The sequence below is a fragment of the Manduca sexta genome, unplaced genomic scaffold, assembly GCF_014839805.1.
Source record: "Manduca sexta isolate Smith_Timp_Sample1 unplaced genomic scaffold, JHU_Msex_v1.0 HiC_scaffold_2997, whole genome shotgun sequence".
In the NCBI taxonomy this organism is placed as follows: domain Eukaryota; kingdom Metazoa; phylum Arthropoda; class Insecta; order Lepidoptera; family Sphingidae; genus Manduca; species Manduca sexta.
The window spans coordinates 6,252-17,521 of NW_023594018.1; the positions used below are offsets into that span (position 1 = coordinate 6,252).

Sequence of the window (11,270 nt, forward strand, 5' to 3'; positions counted from 1 at the left end):
GGCAGTGTTATACTACTTAGACCCGATTTCACCAAAGCAGAATAATTTTTATTCCAAGTATAAAACTAATATTTACTCTCGGATTACTATGTTTGCGTTTCACCAACTACTTATTCAGAGAATAAGCAAGTTATACCAGAGTAATTCTTATCCCATCAATTTTGAAGGAATAACGAGCTTCATCTTCGGATAAAATCAAAATGGCGTTTTTTATTAGCCAGCTGATGGTCAATCTATGTCTTGTCAGTCAACTGGCAGAGAGCAACCATCACATTAATAACGAAAGCAATTATTATTGAGGAGCAACCCAAGAGATTTATTTTTCCAGTATATTATATTACTCTTTAAATATATATAAAAAAGCCATATAGCAACTGGGTACATTGTGAAATTGTAACGAAAAATAAGTTCATTTACGTTTTATAATTAAAATATGCAGCATTTGGAGACAACTTATTTCGGAAAATGAAAGCGACAGTGAAGATGACTTATGTTGTAATACGACGTCCAAGATGGCTCAAAGAAAGAAATGAGCATTTTACAACTATGACGAAAAGGATTTCATGATAAGATTTCGTTTATCTAAAGCAGCAACATATAATTTACTACTGAAGATTGAAAATCAATTGGAATTTATGTCTGAGAGGTTAGTAATATAATATGTATGTACTTAAATTGCTTAGCTAGACTATTATTATAATTTACATACCCAACCTAAAATGTCAATGTTAGTTTTAAAGCTTTATTTTATTTATTTATACTTTGTAAGAATGATACTTTCTATGTACAAATTTTAATGGATTGTACAGTACAGTTATTAGGTGTATAATTAGTATGTACTATGTTTTTGTTCATAGATTTTAAAATAATACGATTACGTTTTTCGTTCTTTCAGGAACCAATCTATATCCCCATCAACCAGCTTTTGACCACCCTAAGATTCTATGCAACCAACAACACACAATTAGCCACTGGTGATTTCAGTGGATTTAGTGTATCAACAGCACATAGAATACACCGAGTTAGTGCAGCTATAGCATCGTTACATCAAGAATATGTAAAATTTCCTACTAAGAGGCAGGAAATACAGCAAGAACAAAGTAACTTTTATCAAATAGCTAAGTTTCCTAGAGCAATAGGAGCAATGGATTGCACCCATGTTAGGATAACATCTCCAGGTGGAGATCAGGCTGAAATTTTCAGAAATAGAAAGGGATATTTTTGTATTAACGTCCAGACTATTTGCAATGCAAATATGGAGATTACTGATATTGTTGCAAGATGGCCAAGGTCATGTCACGACAGCACTATTTTTAATAATTGCTATCGAAAAGCCATCTTTTATGTTAGACATAATGGTGATGCGTTATTACTTGTTGATTATGGATATGCTTCCACATCCTATACAATGCCTCCACTAGAAAATCCAAAGACTCCATTAGAACATCTATACAATGAGTCACAAATTAGATCAAGGAATCCTATTGAAAGGTCTTATGGAATTTGGAAACGGAGATACACGTCGGAACTATTTTGATGATTACGATGACATCGATATAAGCACAAGGTTTCGATTGTCAAAAGAATCTGTTTTGACTATTTTAGAAATCAGAGGGCCTACCATCATCTTTTATCGAGCGACTCAGTATTGATTCAGTTCAATATAGGTTCCTTAACTGAATCGGGTTATTTCGTACCATCATGTCGTTAACTCACTATCGCAATTGAGTCGGAACTCGGTGGATGAGTGAATGAAATTTGTCTCTGGTCTGTTCGCTACACAACAAATTAAAAAGGGATAGCCCTATAAGCACTGTATAAGTGTGTTTCGCTTGTTCAATACTTCGAGTTCTGCGTTCCGAAACCTTAGTTAGTTATTTCCCGATAAGTTACTGTTTATTTTGGTTAAAATGAAATAAATTAAAAATGACTAATATATACGAACTGTTAATAATTTAATTGAAAGGCGGGTATTAACTCGCTACAAACTTAATTTAATTCCTTGATTTAGGTGAAAATATTTTATCATTTGTATTATTATAAAACTAAATTTAGATTTCTGTTTCGAATTAAAAACGCACCTCTCGCTTTTGACAAAAGTGTCGAGTTGCGCGGTTATTGTTTATGTTTTAAATTCTTATAGTGTTACACTGTGTTGTGATTAAAGTTTTTTACATATGTGTTGTGTAATAAATAATGGCGTAGGTATGCGTGTAAGTTCCAATGCATTTTTAAGTAATTATTAAACTGAGGGGAAAAACAATTCTAAAGATATATAACTTTAAGAAATAAAGTGATTTAAGTGCCCTTTGTTTTATAATTTACAGTGAGTTGTCCCGTCGAAGAGTTAATTATACTCAATAGGAGAAATTATGGGAAATTTTATTCCAAATTAAATCATTGGCAACGGGATACAACAAAAGTTCCTAAGCTAAAGAATTTTCGAGTGTTTTTGCCCGAACGCAAGTCACAAGTGGCCACTTATACTTTCTAGGAGCACACATGCTGCAACACTATTACATTTTAAAACTGATATTGCTCATTTTTGTGTTTAATAACAAACAAGACCAATCCGGGCACAAAAATATTAACTTGTTTTGAATCGCTTATTTTGACAGATAGCCGACTCAGTTTAGGTTCAATTGTACATAATGGTACGACACAGAACGAATGATAGTAGATTCCGATTTAATATTGAACTTGATTAGGCGGTGACGTATATTGGTCGTGTTTGACGACATCATGGTACGAGAATAGCGAACCAGTTCAGTTTAGGTCCTGAACTGAGTCGGAATAAGAGATGATGGTAGGCCCACAGGACTAGAAATCCAATTGAACGTTTGTTTGGAGTATGGAAACGTCATTTTCCAATACTGGCTATTGGTACGCAAATTAGCCTCAAAAATTGTTTGCCTGTCATTGTGGCCACTGCAGTTTTACACAATATATTAATAAAGGCAAATGAAAATTTACCACAAGATGATCCCCATCTAGAACTTCCTGCACCATAAAAACTGGTAGCACAGGGCAGAATACAAAGGAATAATGAGAGCGTCAGGGATATAAATCCGGAGCAGGCGACGATTAATCAATAATTATTTTAGAAGTTTGCAATTAATTGTTCGGTATTCCGAACACAAAATGAATTTAAGGAGTTAAACTCTTCCTTCAATTGTATCACAGCTTAATTTTTTGCCGCGGTGGTTACCGCGTCGGTTTTATTTTTATTTTCAATGAGATCCTTGTATAATTGTATTTTGTGAAAAAGTGTATCAGGATGTCTTTTTTATTAGACGTAAAATTTGGTCCACGAGCTTTTTTAAACATTATCACCGATAGTCAATAAATTCAAAATAAAAGGAAACACACAACACTCAATCAAAACAAAACGTACTTATCTTGACATACAATCATAAACCAACTAAATGAATAACACACAGATTACGTTTTGTTTCTGCATAGTGAACGTCTCTTTAATTTAGTACATGTACGTAGTGTGTTCAAAAAGTATCGCGAATTTTGTGTATTTTCAAAAATTATTTATTTATTCGTGAATATCTATGTTATCCCCTTCAAACTAATCCCCTTGGGATATTATACACTTGTGCCAACGTTTATTCCAATCTTCGAAGCACTTCAAAAATGATTTTTTTGTATCTTGTTCGGCTCCTCCTTCGATGCCGTCTTTATCTCGTCAATCGTGGCGTAGCGTCGTCCTTTCATGGGCCTCTTCAGTTTCGGGAACAAGAAAAAGTTACAGGGGGCCAGATCTGGGGAATACGGTGGCTGTGGTATCATTAGTGTGTTGTTTTTGGCCAAGAAGTCGCGTACAAGCAGCGATGTGTGAGCAATTTTGGTACGAATTTTGCGGCGACCCGTTTCATGCCCAAATTATCGATTAAAATCGAAGTTCACGAGCCAATCGATATGCCTAGGTCCTCGGCAATTTGTCTAACGGTGATTCGACGATTGGCCAATACCATTTTCTTCACTTCATCAATTTTTTCGTCTATTGTTGAAGAGCTCGGGCGTCCGGCACGCTCTTCGTCGTTCACATCTTCTCGGCCTTCTGAAAAAATTTTGTACCACCGATAAACGTTGTCCAAAGTAGCTTCTCCGTATGTCACAGTCAACATTCGGAACGCACCTGCGCACTTAATTTCGTTTTTCAAATTTGATACAGGTTCTTTGTTCCATTTTTTGACTAGGTAAATGTCGAAGACGAACCAAAACACGTCCAAGCAAAGCAGCTGTCAACAATTAACTGAACATTCAAAATGGCCGAACTTGTCAACATAAGTGAGAGACATATGTACCAACATAACGCCACAATTTTTTTTAATTCGAATATACGTAACACGCGAAAATTCAAAATTCGCGATACTTTTTGAACACACCTCGTATATCATAATATGCTCCTATGGAAAGTTGAAGACATGGTCCGAAATAATAATACAACCGACGGTGACATTTTGTTTTGGTCGTAATGTATTAAGAGTGAACGGTTTGCAAAGCATTCCCTCAATGGTTGATTTAGTAACGGGCTGTTAGATATAGTAGTTACGGGCTGTTAGATTTTCCTTCATGAGACGTTCGATATTTTAACACTCGTGTTAATTCTAATGCCCAATTACTTAATGCCGTTTAATTAAGAAATTGGCGACATTGGACGTAACTCTCAAAAGCAGTTGGCATGTCATGTAAGGAAACGCAGGGCACTTAAATTTTCAAAAGAAATAAACGTTTGAAAAATTAACTGAAAAATTGAATCCATTTGCCAGAAAAGTTTTATGGGTGCAAATTAGACAATGCACATAAAAAGCTAAAGGGAGACGATTTTCTCATAAAGAAAAACTCATTGCATTATCCGTAATGAAGCAAAGCCCAAAATGCTATAGATTCTTGCAAAGAATATTTATTTTGCCTTTAAAGTGCACCTTAAATAAACTTGTAACTGGTTTGGATATAGAGACTGGGATCAATACTCAAGTATTTGAAGCAATTAAACAGGAGGTAATAATTCTTTCACTTAGCATGATTCACATACTTTAGCTCTTTTAATAAAATTTAAGAAATTTGTGAAATTTGCCAAAGTTAATGTTATTAGATGTAGGATTAAATAATAATAATAATTACTATAATCATTGTTTTCATGTTAAAACATGGAGGGGAAAAAAAATTGTTCAATAATATTTGATGAAATAGCCCTAGAAGCAGCCTTAACCTATGATAAAAAAAAAAGATTCAATAATAGGGCTTGTCGACCTCTTTGGAAAAAAAAATGAACTTGCAGGTCATGCATTAGTATTTATTAAGAGGAGCAATTTATAAATGGCAACAGCCTCTGGCATACTACTTTTGCAAGGGGGCAGCATCTGTAGTCGAAATAACGGCAATTTTAGTAAAAATGATTAATGATGTCAGTGACATAGGATTGTTGCCAATTGCTGTTGTCTGTGATCAGGGCACAGCATTTCAATCTGCCCTAAATAGTCTACAAGAAGACACACGGAGAGAACAATTGATTAAAGGCCGAAAAATTGGTGAGTCAACATTTTTATTCCCTGACAGTTTATAATATTAATTCTTCAATCAATAAAATATTCAATTCCATTGTATTAACCACTTACTATAACAATATTTTCAGATAATGTTATCTCCCTCAAGGGACATGCAATCAGCATAATTTACGACCCACCACATCTCATGCAGGGGCTAAGAAATAATTTTTGACAAAAAATATAAAATATGAAAATAAAATTTCTAAATGGGATGATATTGTAGATATATATAAAACAGACTGCAACCACGTACAGATAAGGCTGTTACACAAGTTAAATGATGAACATGTGATTCCAGAGAAAATAAAAAAGATGAAGGTAGTCTATCATTAAATATAATTTTGTAAATTATTATTATGACATGCATATGTTATTTGTATATAATGTAATGTATATTTATAAAAAAATATCTTTTTACTTCAGGTAAAAAAATGTGTAAGAGTTTTTAGTTGGACAGTGGCGGCCACTTTACTGTACTCTGCCCAATTTTGTGAGTTTACAATTAATTACGGCAAATTTTATAACTTATGTAAGAGTTAATATTCTTAATATATGTTTTATTACAGCTCAATATGCTGATGGAACAAAAGTAAGCTCATCTTTAAGCAACACAGCCGAAATGGTATCGTTTTTCGATGGCCTCTTTGATTCGGCAAATGGATTCTTCCAAATAAAAAAAATAAGGGTAAACCTTTAAGGCAAGCAGTAACATTCACTTCTAGTCATCTAAAATTTTGGGAAGGGGCAATAAAAAAACTTAACTCTATAAGATTTGTGGATGGCAAAACTAACAAAGAAACATTTGTGCCCTCTCTTAAAAATTGGATTACAACAGCAAAAATACTTAAGTTGAATGTTAAGTAAATTGTTAGATTAATAAGGCAACACAAATATTATTCTTACGTTGGTAATATTGTTTAATTTTGCGGTTGGCTATATTGTTACTGTAGAACGCTTTTTTTTTAATGTAAAATGTGCGAGACATATTAGTTAATAAAAAACGTTATAAACAGATACAAACAGTTTTCATTCACTAGTTTGTACATAAATATGCAAATGTCAAACTGGAACACATGGGTCTTCTCGTTCCGTTTTCAGCTTTCATAAGTCATACATATATGTAAGAGACTTAAAAAATAGTATTTTTATTTGGATTTCATGTGTATCTGAGAAAACTGTTTAAAGAATTACAAGAGAAGGAAAAGATGTAGCGACCAAATTCAAAAAATTTGAAGACAGGCAAAAGCCGCACAAAAAAATAGTTGGATGATTTTGATCTATCAGTAATGAGTAAAAAAAATTCACCACTTCTATTTAGTGAAAAAGGAATTACTAACAGTAAACAAATTGAGGCTTGAATCAAAAGAAGACATACATTTTTAAGGAAGTAACACAACATTGCGACGACTATTAAATTCCATTGGATTCAAATGTAAATGAAGTCAATCTAAACGGAATGTGTTCATGGAAAGGTACAACATTACTGTTTGGCGTGCTAGATACTTAGAAGGGATGAGAAAAAATAAGATCATAGATAGGTGACCTGTTGTTTTTCTTGATGAAACTTACATACATGCGAATTATCATATGAAAAAGTGTTAGCAAAACAATAAAGAACATGGAGACCTAGTGTCTGAAAATAGTTTCGTTGAAAATGCCTTACTAATTTTTAAATCGCATTCAAAATCTTCTGATTACTTGCATTCAGGGAAGTAATTTCTTAAAGTGGATGACAGAAAAAGTCGCGGCCCATTTTCCACTTTATTGTATTGTGGCGATGCATAATGTCTTATACCACTGTACATAAGTAAACAAAGGCCCAAGAATGTCAAGTCTAAAGTTAGAGATGCAAGACTAGGGAAAATAAAGGTCCATGGGCGGCGGAACGATTGCTCGTTTGCTACTAAGGTAAAAAAGAAACTCGTATGAATGACGTCCACAGTGTTGTTCTTGTCAGGCAATAATTTGGCGTTTACAGGGTGCTCTAGATCTGAAACGTTATAAACCCCTAACAATTTCTACTTATTGGCCTTAATGCAACTTCCAGGAAAATTTGATACTGTGATTATGGAGCAACTATATTTTAAGAAATGTATTCAAAACGAATTAAATGGCTTACTTGGAATGAAGTTCGAAATAATATTCTGACTGTGGGAAACTCAGCTAAATACGTCTCCATCATTATTGACTGCATGCCTGATGTAAGCCACGTTGAACAATTATCACGAACATTCCGGTTCATTGACGCTAATGAAGAATAAGTGGAAGTGCGAGAATGTTTTATTGCTTACAAGCTAGTGAGTGACTAATCGAGAGCAGGACTCACTGGCCTCTTTTTTAATACAATTGTACAAGAATTTTATTTAGACATGAACGATTGTAGAGGTGAAGCATACAATAACAGTGCTATGATGTTAGGAGTAAACAAACGTGTACAAACCAGAATTTTAAACCTATAACCTGGGGCAATCTTTAATCCAAGTGACTACCACAGGTTGAGTTTGGACATAGCAGATACATCCAAAAGTTCGGTTACATCTGTTTCGTTATTTGGATTTCTGCAAAAAATATTTGTTTTATTTTCTGGATCAACTATGCAATGGGAATTGATATCCTAGCTGCTAGGATGCTAGGACCTAGTACATAGAAGAATTATGGCTGAGAAATCTTTACGAAACTAGTTGGGAGAGTTGAGTTTTAAGTCTTGCAGCTCTTCGTATTCACTTTATTTCAGTTCGTGATACACTTCAAAATCTTCACGAAGAAACTCAGGACTCAATTGTAACATCAGAGACATTGTCGCTATTTCAGAAGATGAAGCAATTTGAATAGCAATAAAATGGCGATCACAAATTCTGCCCAATTCTTACAATGAAGTATAAATGATCGCTAACAATTTCCATGAAGAGACGGATCAACGTAAATCCACAATACTCTTAAACGTTATGGGTTCTTACTTCTTATACGCTAAAATATGAAGTGGCATTTTTAATATGGTTGTACTGGCAAAGTGAAGAGCCATCCTGCATTAGACTTCATCCAAAAACATTCCACAGACAGATGGTCTGTGGAATGTTTTTGGATGAAGTCTAATCTTGCCAATGTTGGAACATCATTTAAAACATTAACTGCAAAAGGAATGGCAAAACGGAAATCATAGGTATTTACACTAGTGAGCGGGCCGAATCATTTTATCATCGAAAGAAAAATAAAAACATCCAAGTTCTTAAAGCATGAATTTGTCTTTAATGAAAATGCAACTATTCTCTCATTGTATGACGTAATGATCAAATATGGTGATACAAATTGCGACAGTTTTTTAATAAACATCTCACAAGTGTTTGATTGTCGTAATATTCAAAAGGCAGAATAATTTAGTTAATACCGACACAAAACAACTTCCAAAGGTATGAAGTCGGTCGTAAAACAGTTGATGAAAGTTTGGTTCCTATAATTCTTGGTGCAAGGATTCCAAAAACATCAGCCATTATCAAGGGTCGAAATTTGGAAAAAAATGTGAGGAACACTGTCAAAAAAAATTGAATTAAAAATTAAAACATGTGGTTTATACATTTCTCAGACATTTCCAATGATTTATTTATGCACAAATTCACTTGATTTAATCTTATCGTTGGCATGTTACATATACTTCCTACAACCCCTATAATTGCTGATCATGCAATCACTGATGCAACCCAGTAACAACGGATACAACTCCTCGAGCATCTGACCAAACGTGTCACCTACTCCTTGGGCACGAGACGCCGACGCTGCACCGCTACCCACAAAATAAAATAAAACTAAATTAGACGACGATGACCCGGTATTAATGGCTGCTATAGATGAGTTCAACCGATATACCGTTTGAGTTTAAACGACTTCAATTTCCGATCCGTCTTGCATTCGCCATGACAACTAACAAATCATAAGGCCAATCCTTGAAAGTTGGTCAATTATACGTGTCATGTTCAGGGGTTGGAAGACCATCTGCGTTATTTGTTCTTGCGCCTGATAATAAAACGAAATATGTCGTCTATGACAAGGTGCTTCACTGAAGAGTGCAACCCATGCACCAAAATTCAAGGCCAATAAAGAATCATTAAAGTACTTGATTTTTTAAAAAATATATTTATTGTTCTGATAAAAAATTTAACTTAATAAAAACTAAAATCTGCTCTCAATTATTTGTCTCTAAGGCGAAATAAAGTTCGCCGGTAAGCTAGTTTTATTATATTTATATAGCGATTCTTTTTGATTTCTTGTTTTCGTTACAAGAAACCGTTAAATAGAATCTAGACAAAATGTTAATTTATCTATATGACCTGAAATTTCCAGACGGACAGAAACTGATTAATTCTAATAGAAAATGTTTTATAATAGGTTTCTGTCGTATAATTGGAAGTTTATTAATAATTTGCAAAAGACTCATTGAGTCAGGAGATATAACTTTCTTGCCTGCATATAAATTATGCCAAGACCACTTAGAATCCTGCTTTAGCGCCTTCCAAGCTAAAGAAGGCTTTAAAAATAACCCATCACCAGTTCAGTTTAAGGCCGCATATAAAATACGTGTCGTTCACGGTGAGCTGAAGCATATTGCGAATGGCAACTGTTCTATTTTAGAAAATATAAATATTTTTACTTATACTCAATCAAGATACGATAAAAAAAATTACTGCAGTATCTAAGACATCTATTGTAATGTTTACATTTCTATTAGAATTATGTTGACTATACCTGTAAATACAGCTTCAGAGGAAAGAAGCCTGTAAAATGGAAAATAATTAAAAACTACATAAGAAAGAGCATGAAGTTGGACCGATTGTCTGGTTTAGCAATACTCTCAATCGAAGCAGATTTGCCTGCAAAACATAATAAAAACTCTATACTAAAGGACTTCTGTAAAATAAAAAGCCAAAGAACATTAAGGTACAGTCGTCAAATTTGATCCCCGAGCTTAACTTGGTCCCCATCGGCTTTTGTTTTGCTAAATAACGCCATCTAGTTTTAATACTTCAAATTTAAAGTAAGTTTAATCTGTCGGCCATTGTAAAAGTTTCATGGTGAAACTTACCTCCTGTTTTAAAATATGAAATAAAAAATTGGTTGCAATAGTACGAGTACTTTTTAATATAGATGTAGGGTAAAACTTGGTAATACGCCCCAAGTGACAAAACGCCCCACCACTCTAACACTCACACTAACAAAGCTAAGGCGCTGACAAGACGTGCGGTGAGCCACCAGTAGTGGAGTAACATGGTCGAAGTGTACGCGTAATTTGTGACGTCCGCTCAAAATATATTTCAAATACTAGTTTTATTGGAGTGAAACAATTTGTGGTAAGTCTACTAAAAAATCATATATATTGTTACTCTAAAATGTTGTCTTAAAATGACCCATACTATAATAAAATAGATTAAAAATTGCCTTCGTTTTTTTGTTTCGTCAATCGTTATAACCTTGAAACTAATGTTATGATATCGGTCTGGCATATTAAAAATCAAATTTGACAATACGCCCCTAAGCCATTTGTTTAATACGCCCCAAATTTTTAACTATGTAGCAGTATTTTATTTTGAGTGTTCTTATTACAGGTAATATTTCGAAAATATCAAAGAACGACATTACGAGCATCGTGGAGTGCATACGCCTTAGACAAAGCCATGGTGTACTAAATAAAGAAATTTGTGTTAATGAGGCATCGAGAAA

General features: G+C 33.9%; 1 protein-coding gene and 1 long non-coding RNA gene across 2 annotated transcripts; both read left to right on the top strand.

Moving 5' to 3' along the window:
* The first annotated feature begins 669 nt into the window (after nucleotides 1–669).
* On the top strand, nucleotides 670–2,306 carry LOC119192617 (putative nuclease HARBI1). The gene has a single exon (XM_037446428.1). The coding sequence runs from the start codon at nucleotides 842–844 to the stop codon at nucleotides 1,535–1,537; it is 696 nt and encodes a 231-aa protein (XP_037302325.1). The 5' UTR covers nucleotides 670–841; the 3' UTR covers nucleotides 1,538–2,306.
* A 389-nt stretch (nucleotides 2,307–2,695) lies between these two features.
* On the top strand, nucleotides 2,696–5,882 carry LOC119192618. Its single transcript, XR_005113684.1, has 2 exons — nucleotides 2,696–5,543; nucleotides 5,648–5,882. It is a non-coding gene; the product is annotated as an uncharacterized LOC119192618 (long non-coding RNA).
* Nucleotides 5,883–11,270: the final 5,388 nt, after the last annotated feature.